Source organism: Hyaena hyaena, unplaced genomic scaffold, assembly GCF_003009895.1.
Source record: "Hyaena hyaena isolate Hyena2069 unplaced genomic scaffold, ASM300989v1 scaffold_204, whole genome shotgun sequence".
Lineage (NCBI taxonomy): Eukaryota > Metazoa > Chordata > Mammalia > Carnivora > Hyaenidae > Hyaena > Hyaena hyaena.
The window spans coordinates 530,360-553,822 of NW_024080837.1; the positions used below are offsets into that span (position 1 = coordinate 530,360).

Sequence of the window (23,463 nt, forward strand, 5' to 3'; positions counted from 1 at the left end):
GTCAGGAAAGAAAGAGGACACCTAATAATTAAGTGAAATGGCGGGTATATCGACTATGTCAAAATAGTGATTAAAGACTTTGAAGTCCTCTGAAGGTCCTAAATCAACAAAAATTATTACATGTTCCTTATCTTCCTTCTGAATATTAGAAAATATATTTGCATTTTCATACTTTGAAAAAGTGTATTTAGTTTTTTGGAGTTTTGAATAGTATACACTGTAATATGTAAGGTAATTCGTAATAAAGGGAGTCACAATATTCCTTAGCTCTTCTGAGCTATATATATATATATATTATGGTGGGTTTTTTTCCCTTGTAGGTATCTTTTTTATTCTATATAGGGTCACAAGCTTGTTTTCCAACCTAATAAGAAAAAATTGGAAAACAGGGAAATTTTTGTATGATGTCAGTGTTAGAAGACTAAGTAATTTGCACCTATCTATCAGTTTATGAAACATTATTAAAATATATAGCTCCTTAGTTGTCTGTTGCCCTGTATGATGCAGTTTTAGAATATTCTTTCATTCTGTATGTAGATAGCAGATGCTTTTAGATACATAATGAGAGTTTTAACTCACCACTGTATATTCCTTAAAAGTATTTCAAAAATACAGTGTGTTACATATCCCACCATGTTAAATATTTAAAAATCTTCTGTTCTGATCATCTGTTGAACAGAAATGAATTTTATACCCTTAGTGTGACAAATGCATACCAGAGCTGGCTCAAGAGTGTATTCTGCTCAAAGCAATCTATGGAGGAGCTCAGAATAAGTCTTGGTTTATCAGTATTCTAGGAAATTATTTGAGGATTATTAGAGAGAACTGAGCATCTTTTTTTACCAAGTCAAATGGCCCCTGGTTTCAGATTAGACTAGAATGATCTGATCAAGGAGACCTACAGTTACCTTACTGCTATACTAGGGTGGACACATAATTTATTATAATTGTCAGAACACTTGGTAATAAAAGGGAGTGCTCATTCATTATTCTGAACTATTTGGGGCAAACCAGGATGAGTGATTACCCAGTTTATTGCCCCCCTGACTTCCCTTTCCTGACATCTGGAAAGACTCAGTACCTATATAGACCCTCCCTGGGCTTTCTTATAATCTGAACCTACCTTTTCATAGCTAAGAAGAGGCACTGTGTTGGTTTCCAAGAAGGATGAAATGAGATGTGAGGCAAACTACTATTTATCTCTCTCGATACTTAAAAAAATTGCTATCTTTGATATTTTCTTTTTTCTAAATGTGTACCATACTGACCTACCTACCTTGCAATTGAAATTTTTATAAATTTACAATTAGTGAATCATCTACATTAGAAAATGAGGAAACCTACCTCCTGATAGTGGTCATTCTTAACTTTATCTTTTCTCCTTTTCAGTATTTATTGTTTCATTTTCCAGAGATGTCCCCATTTATCTTTCTTTGTTCACAGTCTGCCTTGCCTCTTACCAGTAAAGGGGGAGGGGGTCTGGGAATGGGAAATATCCAGCATTTTGATTAAATTTTGCTGCATCCACAACCTTATTTTAAAGCTATACAAGTGTAATTCTATTATAGCAGAAATTCTAGTCCCAACTGATACCTTAATTAGTCAAAATAATAGACTAAGTAATAAAATTTCCATTGTTACTTAGGAATTTAGTCTGTCATTTAGCCTGTGTTATTAAATAATTTAATCCAGAATAGCACTGATTATTTCTATAATGTATTCTAACCATCTTGTTTTCTTTAAGGGGAGTAACAATGGATGTTGGTATGACAAAGTTTGAGACCACAACCAAAGTGATTACACTAATGGACGCTCCAGGCCATAAGGATTTCATTCCAAATATGATTACGGGAGCAGCCCAGGTACAAGAGAGTTTCTGAATTAGAATACATGGGTTGTACATAAAATGTCCTGATGCTGATGTTATAATTCTCGATTATAATTTTTAAAATACTCTAAGTTAAAAATTTTTAACTTTAGGAAATTTTTGAAAAAAAAGACACACTGTATTTTTATGACCTTATTGGCACTATGTAAAACCTTTTTAATTATTATGTAGAAACAAAGGTATAAAAGCTGTGGGTTTCTTACAGTAAAAATAATGGTAAAGTGCTTAATGAGGTATAGCTTTATATCATATTAATAAGTTGGAGTGAATATTTGAGTATCTGCCTTTTTACTGTAAAGATACAGTGAAGGGCTGTGTCTTTTTAAAGAGTTGATTCATGCAGAAGTAATGAAGCTTGGGAGTATTGCCCTGTGGTTTATTTACTTTTTTTTGTTTACTTATTTATTTTGAAAGAGAGAGAGAGAGAACGAACAGGGGACGGGCAGAGAGTGGGACAGAGGATTTGAAGTGAGCTCTGTGCTGACAGCAGATAGCCAGATGTGAGGCTCGAACTCATGAACCATGAGATCGTGACCTGAGCCAAAATTGGACAGTTAGGAGACTGAGCCACCCAGGCACCCCATTTACTTTTTTGTAGCATTAAACAACAATTGCAATTTATAGAATTACATGGTTCTTAAGGATACCAAAAAAAATCAAAGATAATATCTTTAAATAAATAATTAAAACAATGGGAATAGCTCTGCACATAGAGGACTGATTTTTTAATAATAGATGATTATTGGAAAATATGAATGAGTTCAGAAGTTTGCCTGTGTTACTGGACAAAAAGTGTTACTTAAGCAATTGGCCATTTTCTGAGTTCTTAACAGTTGTTTAAATGGAATGTTCATGTGAGCATTCGCCAATCTAAAAAGGATGTTATATGAATAAATTCGAATATATTAGAAGATAAGTGAGAAAATATTCTATTTTAGAAAGTTGAGATATAATTTCAGAATATTAATTTAAGGTCCATGGGCTGAACAAAGTAATGAAGATTGAAAAATAATAATTATCGCTCTGGATTGAATACCATATATGGGCTAGACACTGTATTAGGTGTTTTATATGCATTTAGTTTAATCCTTGCAATAAAAGTACACATTCTCCCTATTTTACTGTTTTTCTTAAAGATTTAATTTTTTAAAAATATTTGTTTATTTTTGAGAGAGAGAGACAAAATACAAATGAGGGAGGGGCAGAGAGAGAGGGAAACATGGAATCTGAAGCAGGCTCTGAGCTGTCAGCACAGAGCCCGATGCACAGCTCGAACTCATGAACTGTGAGATCATGACCTGAGGCCATCAGATGCTTAACTGACTGAGCCACCCAGTCACCCCTTAAAGAGTTTATTTTTAAGTAATCTCTATACCCACCATGGTACTTGAAACCACAGTCCTGGGACCAAGAGTTGTATGCTCTACCCGTGGGAGCCAGCCAGTTATCCCATCCCTATTTGACAGTAGTGTAGATCATGACCAAAGGATATGATATATTTTTCTCTTTACTAAAGCATACAGTGTATTTTTCTCTTTGTTTCATTATGTGTGTTTGCACACGCGCGTGTTTTCTTTTAATGAATACTTACTGAATGCCTACTGTGTGCCAAGCACTATGGTAGGCAATATAGGGATATGATGGGCTGCAAAGCACATTTTGATAGTTTAAAAAGGGAAAGAGACATCAAAACAAGCAGTTACAGTAAAATGTCTTTGAGTCCTAGAACCTTAGAATCCAGAATAATCATAATGATCATTTATTCCAACCTCCTAATAGAATTAAGATAGGAAGGGACATCAGAAATTATCTAACTGAATTCTCTTATCTGACAAATGAAGAAATAGGCTCAAAATATTAGGTAACTTAGTGTGCAAAATCCTGGGATAGGCTTTTAAAGATACAAAGAAAAATACAGGGTATACTGCCTGTCCTTGAGGAAATCACAGTGTAGGAAGGTAAACTTGGAAAGGCAAAAGGCTAATACAAATGTATTACAAGAAGAATATAAGCAGTATACATGACAAGGAAAGATCTTTTTTTAGTGCTGGAAAGGCTTCCTTGAAAACATGTGGGTGTTTGAGCTCCCTGAAACAAGCTGCTGCATGAAAGAATAGGGGAATTGCCCTGAAATTTTTTGGAGATGGTAATAGAGTGAATTAGGAAGAATACTTATTGCCTTAGATATCTTAATGCAAATTCAGTGAATTTCAAATTTTAACCTAAGAAAACAAATAAAACTTGATGGTTATTGGCAAAACCCAATTAGAAAGAGATTTACAATTATTGAGCCTAGGCTTTGGAAGGTCAGGGCTGGGTGCTACACTTACCCTTCAGTGTTTCTGTGAAGTAAGTAGAGTTTTTATTTTTCTTTTTTAAAAGTTTTTATCTACATTTCAGTTAGTTAACATACAGTGTAGTATTATTTTCATGTGTACAATTTAGTGATTCAACATTTAATACAAGTAAATTGACCCCTGACAAGATTAGATAATATTTGCCTGAGGTGAGACCTGTTAATGAGTACAAATGAGTGAAAGAGCTGGTTTGACACAAATAGCTCTGGTTTGTGGTCCTGAACAAGAATCCTTGTTCAAAGCACTGAGGAAATTACGGGTCCACATTTTAAGTCATGAAGGGTTAGAAATGAATGCTGTACTTCTGAGGAGAAGAAAGGCAGAAGTAGTTGAGTAAGAATAATCCCCACCAAAGTGTGTAGATGATATTTCTAATTTAAATTAGAAATAAATAAAACATTTTTAAAAATATTTAAAAAGGAGCGCCTGCGTGGCTCAGTCGGTTAGGCGTCCTACTTTGGCTCAGGTCATGATTTTACGATTCGTGGGTTCAAATCCCATGTTGGGCTCTGTGCTGACAGCTAGCTGACAGCTAGCTCAGAGCCTGGAGCCTGCTTCAGATTCTGTATCTCCTTCTCTCTCTGACCCTCCCCTGCTCACGCTCTCTCTCTCTCTCTCCTTCTCTCTCAGAAATAAATAAAACATTAAAAAATTTTAAATTATAGGGGCGCCCGGGTGGCTTAGTCGGTTAAGCGTCCGACTTTTGCTCAGGTCATGATCTCGCGGTTCGTGGGTTCGAGCCCCGCATCGGGCTCTGTGCTGACTGCCAGCCTGTTTCAGTCTGTGACTCCCTCTTTCTCTGACCCTCCCCTGCTCACGCTGTCTCTCTCTCTCTCTCTCCTAGAAATAAATAAAAAACGTTAAAAAACATTTAAAAAAAATTTAAATTATAAAGTTCTGTTTGGAGCAAAGTATCTGATAATTTTTTTACTTACTTTACAACCATTTTATTTCTCACGTGGTGAGGATTATATGGCAGTGCATGTGAAATTCTTTAAAAACTGGGTAGCACAAACATCAAGTGTCACTGAGGAAACAACAAAGAGAAGCACTATTGTGGATGCTGTTCTGACCCAAAGGCCAGAGTGTTTCATGTGGATGGAGTATAAGAGGACCCTCGAGAGAGCCATCATCAAGTACCTGTCTGAGATAGCTCAGGAGGAGATTGCCAGAGTTAGGCAGTCTGTCCTGGATTAGACAAAGCCAGATTTCTGTTAGAACAGGTAAGCCTGCAAAGAGGAAAAAATGAAAGAGTATTCCTTTAAAGAATGTCCCGACAGTGCACCGACAGAAATAATTGATGATAATGGAAATGGAGGGACAGCTATGACTGCACAAACTTTTCTGCACATTTTCAGTGACTACATCCATATGATGCAAGTGGAGACACAGAAAGAAGCATCACCACAAAAGAAGTGGGAACCTGTAAAACTAGTGTTAAAGCTAAAGAGGAAAAGGAACTAATGCAAACGTTAGCTTTTTCCCTTCTTTTTTTGTGTGTAAATGGGGTATGAGAGGAAAAAATGGCTTTTACCTGATGCCCAGAATGCTCCAGAAAGGTTAGGAAAGTGTCAAGTGGAGGTTCTTTTTCTTGGCCGTAGAAGGTGAATATGCTATTTTTGGATAATTCATTTATTCAGTTTTTCATCATGATAAATAGTACTCTGATAAATATCTTTGTACATTCATAATTCTCTAGGATAAATTCCTATAAGTGGAATTGACAGAAAGCAAAATATGTATAATTTTATGGCTCCTGATACTTAGGTGTGAAAACACCCTTCAGATTGTTTGTGTCCTTACACAGGCACTGCGTAGGAAGGCCTGTGTCACTGTACCCTGGCCTACAGTAATTTGCTCTGTCTTGTAAATCTGGCTTAATGTGATTTCTAGAAGTATGGAAGGAAAGAATATATTGATGTATTTTTAATGTCTTTTTTTTAAGTTTCTAGTGAATTTGAGGGTTTTTTTTTTTAATTTTTTTTTAATGTTTTATTTATTTCTAGGAGAGAGAGAGAGAGACAGCATGAGCAGGGGAGGGTCAGAGAGAGAGGGAGTCACAGACTCCAAAACAGGCTCCAGGCTCTGAGCTGGCAGTCAGCACAGAGCCCGACGCGGGGCCCGAACCCACGAACCGCGAGATCATGACCTAAGCGAAAGTCGGACGCTTGACCAACTAAGCCACCCAGGCACCCCTGAATTTGAGTTTTTTAATGATTCTTGGCCATTTATATTTCTTGAGCAAATTGCTTGTATCCTTTATCTAGTTCTTTACAGAGCTTTCACAGCTGTGTCTTTTTTTCTTCCTTTTTTAGTAAAGGATTACTAATTATAATTTTTACCAGTATCTATCCCTGTTTACTTGTGTTTTAGTTGTGTTTATGTTTTTCCTCCTTTGTCTAGATATTTTAATTGTCATATAATCAAATGTGGGAATTTTTAAATTTTTTGTTATTATTTTTGGCCACATGCTAGTGTTTTTTTAATATTTAAGTTTTAATCCATAATCCTTTTGTTTGATTTGCTTTAGGGCTTCGTGTCAGGTTAGAATCTGCCATTAAAATCTGACCACAATTAAAATAAAAATGAAATCTGACCACAGCTAATTGACTAACGTGTCCTTTGAATTAAAATACCATGACCCTATTTTTAATTTTGGTTATTTCTTCTTTCTTAGGCAGATGTAGCCATTTTAGTTGTAGACGCCAGCAGGGGAGAGTTTGAAGCTGGATTTGAGACCGGGGGACAGACACGGGAACACGGGCTGTTGGTTCGTTCTCTTGGCGTAACGCAGCTTGCGGTTGCAGTTAACAAAATGGATCAGGTATTGGAAGCCGATTGAGAATTCATTCTAGATGTTAACTAATGTTATTCTGCCAGATTGGTGACCTCAGATGTGGCTAGTGTACATCTTATTAATCTGGTTACCATATTTTAAAAATATGCATGATCCTGATACTAAATAAATGAGATGCTAGCAGTTTTTAAGAAAGAAGATGTCTTCTCATTTTCAGAATTAATTTTAAAAACTTAAATTTTTAAAATTAACTTTTGGTTAAAATAATAGACAGTTTAGTATAAAGAAAACCAAAACAACCCCTATTTCTAACTCTTTTTTTTCCTGAAATCTTTTAACTTTTTGTTTTGTGCATCTATCTAGTTTATTTTTGTAGTTGAAAATATTTTTCTTTGTAACATTGTATTATAATCTATTTTGCTATCTACATTTTAAAAAATCTGATAATGTTCTTATGCATGTTTCTAAGTAATTTTTGTATAAAGAGGTTGTTTTTATAGCTTTATTCTAGTCTATTTTAAAAATACACTATAACTTATTCAAATAATCTCCTACGTTTGAATATTTCCCTCTGTGTGTGTGTGTGTGTGTGTGTGTGTGTTTGTGTGTATTTAGTGTCGTGTAGTGTAGTGTATTTAGAAATAGTTTGTTTTATGGAAATTTCTGGGCCTAAGGGCATGTGCATTTTTAAGACTTGCTATATATGATCAAAATGCCTTCAAGACAACCTCTAGTGTTTACTCATGGCATGTATGGTGTAGTCATTATCCCAAACTCTTATCAACACTGCTGTTACTAAATGATTGTTTTCCATTTGATATGCCAGACATGTTTTCTTAACTTACTCTTCAGTAAATGTTAATAATATTTAAACATATTTTGTATATCTATTAACCATTTATGTTTTTATTTTGGGAATTGTTTATATAATTTCCTTATTTTTGAAACTTTTTTCTTACTGGTTTTTAAGTATAATTTACTTATTAAAGATAATAATCCTTTATCTTGTCTTAGATACTTTTCTCAGTTATTTTCCTTTTCAAGTTATTTATGGTACCTTTTTGATTTGACATATATTCAAGTTTGTGAATATATATTTTGTATTCTTTCTTAATGCTTAGGTATTTTCTTGCCCTGGGGTCAGATACTTGATTCACCTTCAATTTTCTACATATCTCTTTTACAGTATTATTATTACACATACTTTTTATTTTTCCCCAGTGTTTTAGTATGAAATTTTTCAAATATTAAGATTAGGAAAAAGAAACAGTAAAAGTGGAAAGTGTTTTACAATAAATACCATATTATACCCACTACTTAAGATTCTTCTATTTACTTGATCTCATCTTTGTCTATCTACCCCATGTCCATCTATTAATTCATTTTATTTTGATAAGAATTTCCAAGTAAGTTACACACGTTGTTACACTTACCCCTAAATACTATAGCATGCATAATGTTAGATAAAGTTCATATAACATACACATTCTTAGTCTAGTTGGCTTGAGGGGTGTGCATCAGTAATTTTATTTTACATCAGCAGTTGGTCTGAGCATAACTTAATAAATTATTCACTGTCTCCCCAAATTTGAAATCACTTGTAGCATATACAAAAAATTATATATGTCTTGCAGGTTGTTTCTAGGCTTTTTTTTTTTTTTTTTTTTTATTTCTGAGAGAGAGAGAGAGAGACAGCGTGAGCAGGGGAGGGTCAGAGAGAGAGGGAGTCACAGGCTGAAACAGGCTCCAGGCTCTGAGCTGGCAGTCAGCACAGAGCCTGACGCGGGGCTCGAACCCACGAACCACGAGATCATGACCTAAGCGAAAGTCGGACGCTTAACCGACTAAGCCACCCAGGCGCCCCTCTAGGCTTTTTATTATAGGAAAAGTTATTCTTAGATCGTATTAATGGTAAGATCTGATACTCTAAGTTTAAATTTTAATAGAGTTCATATTTAATAGATTTCATATTTATAATTTAGACTTTATAAATTTATAATTTATAGTCTTAATTTTTTTATATTTTATTGCAGAAATTTAAATTTTATTTATAGCATAGTTTAAAAAATTGAATCTTTATCAGGTTAATTGGCAACAAGAAAGGTTTCAAGAGATTACTGGAAAACTTGGGCACTTTCTTAAGCAAGCAGGTTTTAAGGTAAGATAATTTTAAATTTATTTGGTTACCTTAAGTCTCATCTTACAGATATAGGAGAAAACACTAATACTTTGGTGTTCTTATCTTGTTAAGTATGTTCAATTTTAATGTTTGTTTTTATTTCTGCCTGGTTTCATATGTATCTTATATTCTTAGGATTACTTCACCTTAGAAAATTGCACATATTTTATAAATTGGCTTGGATTTGACATAAGTAAAAGACTTCTCCAGCTATTACATTAGGTGGATAGGTTTGGGGGGGGAGTCTCAGATGAATAGAAACCACATTTCCACTGCAGTGGAAACTAGTAGAGAGGAATTTCTCTAGCAAAACGTGAAATACACCTGTGTGTCCAACAGAAGTGCTTGACTGTTTTGGAACAAATTTGTAAGTTTCCCACAAAAATCAAAAAAGTTGAAAACTGTTGGATCCATAACTTCAAGGGAGTAGTTCTATGATTTCTATTACTAAATGTTTATTTTGAGAGAGAAAGAGCCAGTGCAAGCAGGGGAGGGGCAGAGAGAGAGGGAGAAAGAATCCCAAGCAGGCTGCACACTGTCAGCACAGAGCCCATCGCAGTGCTTCACCCCACAAACCGAGAGATAAGACCTGAGCCAAAGTCAGGAGTCAGACATTTAACTGACTGAGCCACTCACTGGCCCCTCTGTTACTTTTTAAAAAGTACGTTGTTGCTTTTACAAATTTGTTGCAGCATGGTAATGGTAAACCTTTTAACTTTTTGAAAACAGTGTTATATTAAGTTTCATATATTCAATCTTTTTTAATAGGAGAGTGATGTAGCTTTTATCCCTACAAGTGGTCTCAGTGGTGAAAATCTAATCACAAGATCTCAATCAAGTGAACTCACAAAATGGTATAAAGGACTATGTTTATTAGAACAAATTGGTAAGAATTTAATGCGTTATAAGCTTGATGTTGTTATTTAGAGTTCTGGATGGGAGACAGTGATGAATGTGAAAAAGCGTAGAATTTATAGTCAGAAGAGCTAGAGTAGTAGTTTTGAAATCCTCTTCAGTATTTAAACTACTACTCTGTTTCCCTTATTTAATTACTGAGGCTCGTGCCTACCTAACCCATAGACTGCCATTGACATTAAATGAGATATTGGGTATGGAAACATTTTATAAACCACAAAGTATTATATGAATGAGAGTCAATTTGCCATTAGTAAGTATAAAAGAAAATTATTTTCTGGGTGACATGGGATGATAATGGGCTGATTGGACCTGAGTCAAGAGTTACTTTTAAATTAAAGCTTGGTTTTTGCCATTTTTTCCCAGATTCCTTCAAGCCTCCTCAGAGATCTGTTGATAAGCCTTTTAGATTATGCGTATCTGATGTTTTCAAAGGTAAGTAAGTGCTGCCTCCCCGGTGCTTCTCCAGTACCATCCTGCTTTTCCATTTTCCCCTGACCTCTTTTCTTAGACGAAATCACTGTTTTGTCTTCATATTCCCCCTTCTTTATGCCAACGCAAGGATCACAGCCCAATTAATCTTGAAGTCCATAGTTCTAGTTATTTAACTTCCCTCCCCAGAAGTATCTTCAGTTTACTTCAGCTTACATCATTTCCCCAGGTCATATCCTCTTCCAGGTGTAAACCCCTTATCCTTTATCTTTCTAGTCCCATGGTTTTTTTTTCCTCTCATTAGATCTTTTTAGTTTCTGTGTCCTTCAACCAAACCAGATTGTTCACGAATTCTTAACCGATGGAGAGTCGTTGTTACCACTGTGTCTTTCTCTTTACTTGCCCATTCGTACCCATCTGTACCAGAGTCTAGGTCCAGTCAGGAGAAAGATACCATACATAGCTAAAAAGAGAAGTTTAATATAAAGAATTATGCTAAAAGAGTGACTATAAGATGTAAGGAAACTCTACACGGCAGCAGAGGGCTAGGGAAGAGGACGCAGGGAAGGACAAACTTAGAAAGCCATGTGGGAGACGGTGTTGTATTAAATACGTACCCAAGAGTACATCCAATTTAATGTGTACAAAACCCTGTTTAGAAAACTATAAAATAGAGACGGAATAAAAGATGTTAATAAATAAAAGGCTATAACGTATTTCTTGGAATAATCAATACAGTAAAGATGTCAGTGGTCTCCCAAACCTCCATTAGCACGAACCAGGCATTGCCCAGTGGATGTGGAGCTGAGCATCAATAAATTGCTAACTGATGGGCTCACCCGTCACGTACCTTAAGATGTCCTTCTGTGTTCTCAGTATCCTCTGTCAGTGCATTGTTCGGTCAGTATTATAATTGTTTCTGTGATTTTTACTGAACCTAGATTGTGAAGTCCTTAAGGGCAGGTACTATCTCTTCTATATCTGCAGGACCTAGCTCAGTGCACACTAGTGCCTGACACATATACGTGCTTAATAATTGTTTAGTAAAAGAATAAATGAAGGTGCTTCCCAAAAAATCATTCAGTGAAATTGAAATGAATCATTATTATTACTAGTAGAAGAAATACAGTCATGCTTTTTAAAATGCCTGTTAACTCTTTAAAATACAAAATACAAAAATAATGTTTTGAATAACAGTGTTTGCTAACTCTACCTTTTTACCTCCTGTTCTCTCTCTCTCCTCAGGCTGCTTCCTGGCTTCCGCCTACACTACTCCCCCTCAGCACGTTCCCACCGAGGTCACCAAATGACCCTTTGGTTGCCACAGTCCATACACATTTTTCAATCCTATCTTACTATCACCGTACTTGAATTTGGCATTACTTCTGAAGCTGGTAGCCATATCCGCCTTGAAACTTTTCTCCCTTGGTTTCTGTGACCCACTTTCTCCTCCTGTCCTGTCCATTTCTCTGACCTCTCTGACCTCTGTATCTTCTCTGTGGGCTCCTCTTTTTCTGACTCTTAACTGGTGTTCTGCTTCAGCCTTTTTCTTACTCGACATGCTGTTTTCAGACAGACATCCATGACTCATCCACCTCCTGTGTCTTGATGCTTCCCAAGTCAGTATCTCCAGCCCAAGCCTGTTCTCACTCTCCTGATACGTATGCTAACTGCTGCTGGACATCTCCACAGGGCGTGTGCTCCCAGGGTCCCATTCTCATGGGATTTGATGTGATTGATGCCCCTGGATGCCCCCGACTCCAGCTGTATGTCCAGTAGGCACTTCAAATCCACCAAAGCTAAAATGGGCCTTGTTCCTTAATTTCCCATCTCACATTTAATTCACCATCATCTTAGACGTCCCCTTTTTGCCATCATCCCTCATCTACCTCCTCACCTTAAATCTAGCATAACTTCTTCCCACATTCTTGAGTTTGCTTCCAGTCTGTAGTCAGTCCCCCCTCCTCTCTAACACAGAAATACCATCATGTCACTTCTCTGTTCACATTTCTTTACTGGCTTCCTGTTCCTTAACTGAGGATGAAATTCAAGCCCTGAGTATGATTTATAAGGCCTCTTTAATGTTTGCCCTTCACCTACCCCCGTTGCCTCATGTCTTGCCTTCCTCTCTGTATTCCATGTGGTCCCATAAACATTCCCTGTAAATGACACATGGGTCTTCGCACATCTCACATTTGGTTATGACTCTGCCTTTGCTTATATAGTATCCTGGGTCAGCGGTGTTTTCCTTCTTCCCCTACCCATATACACAAGTACCTTATGAACTCTTGTTCTTTCTCCTTCTGAGTGCCCAGCTAAAGGCAGCCATTCCCCTTCATCATGAATTCTTCAGTTGTACCTCTTTCTGTTCTCATTGTACATTCTAAGTTATACTTGTCTCTGGACAGTGTAATTGTTTTTGTGTTTCTCTTCACTAGAGTAAACCACTTTACAGGTAGGGGCTTATATTTTCATCTCTTTATTCCTAGAGGTTAGCACATGGCTTGGTACTTGGTAAACACTAACTAAATATTTGAAAGAGGAATGAATCTCCCTTTTTGTAACATGAATATTTTTATTTGTAAGAAGATCTAGAGTAGAATGTGGTATGCCATATTTAGTAGATATGTTAAAAGTTCTGAATGATCATTGCTTAATGTTCATTGAACTATTAGTTTTATATAACTACGAGGGAACTGAACATAGCTAACAGCATGAATCGTGAGATAACGTGGCTACATGAATTGTAAGATTTGGGCATATTTTGCAGATCAAGGATCTGGATTTTGTGTAACTGGTAAAATTGAAGCTGGTTATATCCAGACTGGTGACCGACTACTAGCAATGCCTCCTAATGAAACTTGTACTGCAAAAGGTATTCCTCTGCAAGATTCTTGTGCTGAAAACCTTTAAGTTGAGACAGCAGATTTTTTAAAGTAGTTTAGTTATTAACTCCTAAGTAAATAACCTCTTAGTGAAATTGTAACTGACTGTCAAAATGATACTAACTGTTGAAGATAAAAATGTGAAAACATTAAACGATTTTTTCTGTTGTGACTATGTGTGTATAAATGTACATAGAACATTCTAACTGTGGTAGCATTTCTTTTTTTTTTTTTCTGACACTGATTCTAAAAGCCTGGTTAGGATCTAACCAGATGCATAGACACCTGACAGATACATTGAAAATAGTATTCACCGGCAGAAATTAAATCTAACCCCATCCTGGCACTAAACAGTCAGTAACAAAGCAGACTGCTTGCTATATACTGAGTTGTTTTGAAATATGTATTTCAGAATTACTATAAGTTAACAGTTTAATCATGTTTATACCAAAAAAAAAAGGTTTTTTGCAGAAAGACCTAAGAAAATAAGATGCAAATGCAGAGAATCCTCATGTTAAAAAGAGAAATTGAACTAACGTGCCAGAATTACTGCTTCCCACATGTAATATATGACCTTTCATACTGACCAATAACTATTTTTATTTTCTAATCTTTTGACCTTACAAGTGTACTTGTTGTTCTGAATTCTGCTTAGAAGTTTATAATTCTGTACTTACCTTAAACCTTAATCTAGTTTCCAACTAAGCTTCCAACTTCAACATAGACCTCACTGTTCAGTTTTATACTTCAAAGTAACAAGTTGTAATAATTTTAAGCTACAGTATACTGGGAATGTTACAAGTTTTGAAATTTCAATACTTTTCCTCTGTTACTCTTATTTATAGTTTATATCCAGTTATACCTGACTGGTTGATAAATTTGAATGGACATTTAAAAAAATTAATTTGCTTTCTTTAAAAGCAGATTTCTTAGAGTCTAAGTAATTAATGAATATCTGTTTTGGAAACAGAATTTAGAACAAATTTAAAGATGAAGCCAAAGTTATTTCCATTTTGCTTTTCTCTTTCTGCTGGCTTAGGGATCATGAAAATTCTGTTTAGATAAAAAGTAATGCATGCTTTTTAAAAATGAATCATTTTCCATTGATCTATTATTTGCGAGGTCAGACCTCTTACTGTTTTTCAAAGTGATCAAAAGCAACAACGCTTTTGAAATACTAATTTCTTTGTAGGGTAATGAGGTTTTTAGAGAATAGGAATTTTTAAAATAATCAATAGACATGACTTGAAACTAAAACCATGGTCCTAAAATTATCATGGACCTAACAGACTGGCTCTTTTGTGACCTCTAGTATCATAATTTACCTCTGGAAGTCCCACATTCTTTCCCTCTCTTCTTCCTGTCTCTTCCCCACCAGAAAAGCTCTTTATCTTTAATCTTAATCTTTTAAGCTGTATCAGAAGTACCTGAGTACTTATTTTTGAGAGAGAGACAGAGTGCAAGCAGGGGAGGGGCAGAGAGAGAGGGAGACACAGAATCCGAAGCAGGCTCCAGGCTCGAGCTGTCAACACGGAGTCCGATGCAGCGCTCGAAATCAGGAACTGTGAGATCAGATCATGACCTGATCTGAAATCAGATGCTTAACTGACTGAGCTACCCAGGCGCCTCTCAGTCCTCAATGTCTAACTCTGTTGCTTTTGCTTGATTTAGTTAATTGTTCAGTGCACCCTTCTATCTCAACAATTCTATCAGTAACCAGTAGCATCTCCTAAAAGAAGTGACTAAATCTGCTACCAAGAAATGGTTTTCATTTTATTAACACATCGAGTTTATGGAGTGTTAAAAAAGTACTTCTTTGTGTGATGTCTATCCAATGAAGAAGGTCCTTAAGAAGATTAGTATTATATATAGTACAGTGTAACATATTCGGAGGAAGAAAATCAGATTATAGATTGCCCCTACTAAATCTTAAATTGCTAATTGAACTTCTAGTATAAAACTCTTCAAAATCTTATGCTAAAGGCAATCTCTGTTGAATGTAAGTAGCCAGCTCCTTCCTTCAGTTCCACATTTTATAGCAAATATCAGATATGACCACTTTGTTTGCATTTAAAAACTAAATTTAATTAGTTGAAAATTTAACAAACATTCCTGAATACCACAATTGTTAACAGTTTTTGGAGTCAAGAACCTCTGATGCCGTGATGAAAGTTATGGCTCCTCTTAGATTAATGCAGATGTATACATACATAAACTTTTAAATATAACTATAGGTTGTCTCAGAGCTCTTAAAGTTCTCCTTGAACTCATAAAAAGTCTAAAAGAAACTTACTTCAGAGTTTCTTAAGAGTATGCTACATGGGAAAAGATAAGTATTTTGAGAAAGATATGGGTGAGTTATAATTGACTAAAAACATGTCCATTAAGAACTTTCATAGCAGACTACAAACTGTCTTCATCAGAAGGTTCAAGTTCTAGTGGAAAGGAACTTAGCCCATTAATTTGCCCCATAGAATCAGAAAATATGAGATACCTTTTAATAGCTTTTGAATAAGGTAACTGAGTGATGTCCTTTGTAATTGTTCTCCAGGATTATCCCTAGGTAGTAAGGTATATAGAGACACCTGGGATCATTTTTAAAAATTTTTTTTAATGTTTTATTTATTTCTGAGAGAGAGAGAGACAGCATGAGCAGGGGAGGGTCAGAAAGAGAGGGAGGCACAGAATCTGAAACAGTCTCCAGGCTTTGAGCTGGCTGTCAGCACAGAGCCTGACGCGCAGGGCTCAAACCCATCAACCGTGAGATCATGGCCTGAGCCGAAGTCGGACGCTTAACCAACCGAGCCACCCAGGCGCCCCTCCCTGGGATCATTTTTAAATTAAATATCCTTACACTTTTCATGTAACCGGTTAGCATTGTGGGTATCTCTCTCTGCTCTCTGGGAAGCATTTCTTGTGAGCCAGGAGTAGTGAAGGGGCCTGTCAGGAGCACCATCTGACTGAGCACTGATGCCCCAAGGGTTACTCAGAGAATAAAATACTACTGTACACCTTCCCTAGTCTTATATTTTATGTTATTAAGTAATTTGAACTACAGTATTATGCATGCATCTGTTAATATAAGAGAACGAATTGAATGGGGCATGTTTAATGATTATACCAGTTGTATAAATGAGTTTTAACTTGATTAAATAAGCAGACATCAGCCTTTTTTTGGACAAGTACAAGTCACCTTATGTTTAGGGTGGTGTTCTAGAAGAGTCAAGTCTAGAGGAAGTGTGTTTCCTCAACGCTCACAGTTACACTTCTCATTCTCATCCCATTCATATTGAAAATGATGAGTAGTGACTGATGAGGCATAAATCAGCCAGGCCCTCTTGGTTGTTATGGTTTGATATCGAGGTGTTTCACTGTATGCTTTGGTTCTTACTCATTTCCAGGAATCACTCTGCACGATGAACCCGTCGATTGGGCGGCAGCAGGTGATCATGTTAGTCTTACGCTGGTTGGCATGGATATCATCAAGATCAAGTAAGTGAGAAAATGAGTTTAAGCGACCATTGTTTTGGATGTAGGACCTCAAAACATAAATTTTGCAACTCACGCCCTGAACTGAAAGAATGAGTATTAATTTCGAATTTCATTTGGCCAAAAATAGGCACTTGTAGAAATGTAAGAAAGATGAGCAAAATCTGTTTAAAACTGAAGTTAGTACATGTCAGCACGTGTACTTGACGTGTTCTTGAAGTGAAAGCTGTAACGTATGAAAAGGGTGGAAGGTTAGTAATGGTATAAAACTTTGCCTTAACCCAGAAGGGAGTATTTAGAAAAAGTCCCCAATTTACTAGATTGTTTTACTTTGTTAATGGTTTTAGAGAAGCTCCTATTGGATGTGTATATATTTGTCCTCAAGTACCTTCTCTTCCTCTCTCTCTCTCTCTCTCTCTCTCTCTCTCTCTCTCTCTCTCTGTTCCGTTGCAGTGTTGGCTGCATATTCTGTGGCCCCAAAGAACCCATCAAAGCTTGCACTCGTTTCAGAGCTCGGATCCTCATCTTTAATATTGAAATTCCTATCACTAAAGGATTTCCTGTAAGTTTCAAAATGTTTGTTGCTGTTTTCATAAATTCAAAGTAACTTCATCTTAAAAAGTGTAGCTTAATTTACAAGCGAGTAATGCTATTATAGTTATTTTCAACTAACCACCTAATAATACCCTAATCCAGGAAGACATGAAATTGGACTTTGACAGTCATTTGTATTTTTTCATTTTGGTCCTTGAGCCTGGAGATTTTTTCAGAGAGGCATTAAGAAGACATTTTACTGTGTTCTAAGGTTACCTGACTAATCTTAGATTATGTCTTTGGGTTCTGGTTTTAATACACTTATTTATAGTGTTTCTGATTATTAAAGTAATATATTGTTAAAGAAAACTTTGGAAAACACATAGAAAATAAGAGTACTCTGTAATTGCATAATACATAAATATCTCCACATTTTACATTTTAGTTTATTTTTATGTGTGCAGGTTGTCCAGCCGTTGATATTTATGAGTATATTCTGGGGATGCGTGACACAGGGTTAGCTTTAATTGGGCTAAAGCAGCACATTCAGACCCTCCAGGCTGTAAGGTTAGTTTGTAGGTTATCGTTTGCCAGCATCATGTGAATACACACGTTTATGAGAAGGAGAAGAATTCTTATGCTCCAGTGTTACTTAGCCACAAGATACACTGCCTGTAAATCGCATGGGTTTCTTCTTTTATGTGTAATTTTTGTTTCAGATGTTGGGGCCATCCTGTGTTTAGAGTTTGATACTTTGCTTTTGCCACTTAACAAATGAGGTTTTCCCTGTTAGACTTTTTTTTCCCTTGGTCAACTCATATAGTACAGATTTGCACGACAATAAAAACTATTTCTCAGTGGAATTAAATGGCTTGCCTTTGAAAATATAAACAGATCCTTTTCAGCAATTGATGCACCTTTGAGGTGAAAGTAAGACAGTAGTAGTAATTGACCTTTAAATTTAATTTAGTTAGCGATCGTGTTTTAGAGGTTGGGAATAAATTTATTAGCGTATTTAAATTCATTTTATACTTATACACCTTTGAAATAACCACGTGCTTTGATTATAATTCTTTGTAATTGTTTCTATGTAAATTTGGTCACATAAAAAGTATAAGATACTGTTCAAGAATTTTAGCGTTAATCATATTCCATTTCTCCCAGATGCTAAAAAAAGAATACAATTTTCTCTCCAAAAAACGTTTTTAGTTGAAAATATTTAATTTTTAAATATTCAGAATCCTTCTTTAAAAGGCAAGAAACCACAGCTTAATCGCTATGAATGAATGGCACTCGTTCTTAGAAAGCAGTATGTCCAGTGGAGAGAAACTGGAGCGGTGGGTGACTGCGCGTTTTTACTCATGCAGCAGTAATTGTTGCCATTGGAGAGGTAGAAAGGGCAAGAGGTCAGTAGTTACTTTGAATAGTAATACTGTCTTCCTGTCTACTGTAGTTTCTTAAAAATAAGTATGAATTGAAAGTTTGTCAGCGTTCCTTTATGAGATTACACCCGCGTATATTGATTCACGAATACGAGGACGAAATTTGTTTCAGAAGAAAACAGTCATGTTTTGCCATTTAATCTACCCCTTGTGGGATGAAACCTTCAGTTTTTGTTTGTTGGTTTATTTATTTTAGTTTTAAACCAAGAAAAGGCTTCCCAAGTGATTAAAATTTTGCTATTTAGGGACTCACTTCTCAACACTACATAAATGTATTGGTGTCTCTTAGTTTGTATGGTAAGCTCTATTTAAGAAGAAAAATAGAAGAATGGGCTAGATGCTAACTAAATTCATGCTTTTTTTGTTGTAAAATATTTGGTAACATAAAATTTACCATTTTAATCATTTTTAAGTGTGCAGTTCAGTGGCATTTAGTACACTCACGTTATTGTGCGGCCCTGAACACCACCATCTCCACAACTTTTTCCTCATCCCTTACTGACCCTCTGTACCCACTAGACAATAACTCCCTGCTACCCCTTCCCCTTTTCCTTGGTGACCGCTGTTCTACTTTCTTTCTTTATGAATTTGCCTACCCAAGTCCCTCGTGTAAGTGGATTCATACAATTTTGTCCTTTTGTGTCTGACTTACTTCATTTAGCATAATGTTTTCTGAGTTCATAAATATTATAACACATTGTCAGAATTTCATTTCTTTTTAAGGTTGAATAGCATTCTATTGTATGTGTATGCCATGTATCTATCGTTTATCCATTCATGCTTTGATGGACATTGAGGTTGTTTCCATCTTTTGGCAGTTGTGAATAATGCTTCTTTGAACATTGGCATACAAGTATCTGTTTGAGCCCCCTTTTTTTTTTCCTTCAGTTTTTTTGAGTGTATACCTAGGAGTGGAATTGCTGGGTCACATGGTAATTCAGTGTTTCACTTGTTGAAGAACCACCAAACTGTTTTCCACAGTGGCTGTGCCATTTTTACATTCATTCTAGCAGTGTACAAGTGTTCTCTTTTCTCCACTTCCTCACCAAGAGTTGTTAGTGTGTGTATAGGGCGGGGGAGAAGGAGGGAGGGAGGGTGTGGGTGATTTTTGTTGTTGTCGGCTTTTTTCACTGTTTCTAAAGTTTATTTATTTTGAAGGAGAGAATCCAAGCAGGCTGTGGATGCTGTCAGTGCAAAGCCTGTTGTGGGGCTCGAACTCACAAACCATGAGATCCTAACAAGCCAAAAATCAAGAGTCAGATAGACAAACTAATGGTTGTGAAGTGAGTGGTATTTCATCATGGTTTTGATTTGCATTTCCCTAATGGTTAGTGATGTTGACTATCTTCTCACTACTTTATATTTTGGGTATTAATCCCTTGTTAGACGTGTGATTTGCAGATATTTTCTTCCATTCTGTGGGTTGTCGTTTTGATCTCTTAATAGTGCTGTTTGATGTACAAAAGTTTTTAATATTGATGAGGTCCTGTTTATCTTTTGTTGCTGATACTTTTGGTGTTATATATAAGAAATCATTGCCAGATTCAACATCAAGGAAACTTCCCTCTCTGTTTTCTTCTATGAGTTTCATAGTTTTCATTCTTTTGTTTGAGTCTTTGATCCATTTTGAATTAATTTTTGTACATGGGTAAAGTAAGGCTTCATCTTCATTCTTTTCCATGAGGATTACCCAGTTTTCCCACCACCATTTATTGTAAAGACTGTCCTTCTCTATTGAGTGATCTTAGCCTCCTTGTTGCAAACTAATTGACCATATATGCCTTGATAATTTTAAAATATAGGTCACCTACAAGTGTAAGGAAAATAATAATGTGACTTATGTTACCACCTAACAGATTATGTAGCTCGTTTCAGTTTATAAAACACTAGATAATTTTATTTTCACAACCCCACATGAAGTAGAGTCCCAACCCTTACCTGAAACTCTTCAAGCTAGTGTGTTTCAGAATTCAGAAATATTCCGAGTATAGAAAGGTGATATGATGCATGTATGGTAAAACCCCTAACAGATGATGGGGCAGTACCCTGTAATCAAACATTGCTAATAATTCTGTACCACAGCTTCTTAATGCCAAGTAAAATCAATAAGGACTGTAAATTGCCTACTTCAAATCCTCTTTTACCGCTTAAATGGGTTATAGCAGAATCAAGAAAAACTTAGGTTTTCAGTCTTTTGGATTTTTGAATTGCAGATAAGATTGTAGACTTCTGTTAGTGTTGTCTGCACTTAAAGATGAGGAATTGGAGACTCGGGTGTGGGGGCTGTCTGAATAATAAGTGATTAAGCCGGGACTCATACGCAGCACTTTTCACTTTGAGATCCAGTACTTCCTTCTCCTTTTATATTATGCTGAATACTGGCTTGAATTATAGATGACTTTGGTTATATATAATGCAAATTAAATGTTAGATGATATACAGTTACTTTCCACTTACTTGGCATGTAGATTTTTTTACTCGTGTTCCCCAAAGGATGTTTTGTTTTGTTTGAGCTACTACCTGTAAGATGCTGTAGACATAACACACACACACACACACACACACGCGCGCGCGCACACACACACACACACACACACACACAAACATACACACACAAAACCGACCCCAAACTGCTACACCCATTCTTCATCCACCTAATTGGATGGAACCGACACATAGCTCTCCAGAATTAGAAGAAACTTAACTACGTTCATGTGCCTTTTGTTCTTTCAAATTTGGTGAGCCTTGGATGGAGTCCAGTACTGATTTCTTAAGTCACACCTGAACCAAGTAAGGGGATTTCTCCTTGTTTACCTGTTTGTTGCAAAAGAAATAGTTTCTTAGATTTGTAGACCTACATTTACGTTACACATTGGTCCTCTTTGATGGCTGACGGTGTTGGAGGCACAAATATAACTTTACCGTGCATTATGGAAGGTTTTCCCCATAAGAGTCGGTCATTAAATTTTTCTGGAATGTTTCCAGTTTATAATGGTCAAATGTCATTGATAAAAAAACAAAACAAAACAAAAACTAATTTGCCTTTGTAGAGTAATGGAGGTTCAGTTGTGCCTTAAAAAAGAAACAAAGAAGCAAAACCACATGACTGATTTCTCCATGTGTTTTAGGTGTTTTTATTTCTTCATTCTTACATTGATTTCATAAATATCTACTGAGTGCTGATTAAATATCCCGGGGTGCCTGGGTGGCTCAGTCGGTTGAGCAGCCGACTTCTGCTCGAGTCATGATCTCACCACTTGTGGGTTCAAGCTCCGCGTTGGGCTCTGTGCTGACAAGCTCAGAGCCTGGAGCCTGCTTTAGATTCTGTGTTTCCCTCTCTCTCTGCCCCTCCCCTGCTTGCACTCTGTCTCTCTGTCTCCCAAAAATAAATAAACATTAGAAAAAAAATTTTTTTAAATATCTGGCACTGGTATACATAGTTCCTTTTCTCATAGAGTTCATATTTACATGGGATGACTGACACTTAAAACAGCAGCTACAATAAAAGTGAGAGGTTGTGTCGTGGATTATAGGACACAGAGGAAGGTATGCAGCCCAGACCAGGGTGAGGCTTCTTGCAGGAAGGGATGCTGTACTCTAGGAGAGGCGGAGTAGCATGAGTAGGAGTTAGCCAAATGAAGCTGCGGGGACAGAGGCTGTGGCTTAGCCAGAGGCACCGTGTATGTAAAAGCCTAAAGGTTAGAAAGGGCGTGATACCGGTAGGGAGTGGAAGCTCTAGATGTCTGGAACAGAGAATGGAAGAGAGGATAGAGAAGAGATGAGGCTGGAGAGGTAAGTGAGGGTCACGTTGAGAAGGGCTTTGGTGCCTTCTAGTGGAATTAAAGTTTCCATGGTTTTAAAAAGCAAGGATGTATTATTAAATTTATCTTTTAGAAAATCAGTCTGGTAGACGTTAGAAGACCGGGCGAGGGAGAGAGAAGAACGGTGGCGAGAGACCAGGAAGGAGCCTGTATTTTAATTCAGATGAGAGAGGATTGTCCTGAACTGAGGGCAGCATTGTCCTGGACAGAAGTAGAATGAGCAAAGTGCTGATTGAAAGACTAGGGTTCCTAGAAAGTTACAGAGCCCAGGATTGTGCATCCACAAGTTCCCCTCGTATTTCTCTTTTCTGAATGCACCGTTCCAGCCAGGAAGTTTCATAGTAGTAGACAAGTCTGTTTTTCCAAGCCAACAGCATAAAATGGTTTTTCAGACCAGTTAAACTTTGATAGCTCTGCAACTTCCTGAATATTTGGTCTTCCCACTATACCCAACCATAGACAGATTGCACATTTAGTGCTTATTATTTGAATGAGGATAGCCAGTGTAACTCTTACCCTAGTTGACCTCAGCATATAGAATTCACCTTTGAAACCTACAACATGGCCGTGTTAAGTTGCTTAACCTTTTTGATATTAAACTTACTTTCATATAAAACATGAACAGTAATAGCTGTTATCTAAGATCACCAATTAACTGAATATTCACCACTTCAGTAATCCGATTTGCCTCATTGATAAGGAACCTGAGGCTGGAGGTGTTGGG

The 23,463-nt window shown here is 36.5% G+C and overlaps 1 protein-coding gene across 2 annotated transcripts in view; it reads left to right on the top strand.

Moving 5' to 3' along the window:
• Positions 1-23,463, top strand: part of HBS1L (HBS1 like translational GTPase) — an 86,453-nt gene that overhangs the window by 57,555 nt on the left and 5,435 nt on the right. For both annotated transcript variants that reach the window (XM_039242057.1, XM_039242058.1), the window contains 8 exons: positions 1,745-1,862; positions 6,923-7,069; positions 9,126-9,200; positions 9,990-10,107; positions 10,503-10,571; positions 13,339-13,443; positions 16,855-16,945; positions 17,396-17,504. In XM_039242057.1, coding sequence (XP_039097988.1) covers positions 1,745-1,862; positions 6,923-7,069; positions 9,126-9,200; positions 9,990-10,107; positions 10,503-10,571; positions 13,339-13,443; positions 16,855-16,945; positions 17,396-17,504 — 832 coding nt within the window. The remainder of the gene's footprint in view (positions 1-1,744; positions 1,863-6,922; positions 7,070-9,125; positions 9,201-9,989; positions 10,108-10,502; positions 10,572-13,338; positions 13,444-16,854; positions 16,946-17,395; positions 17,505-23,463) is intronic.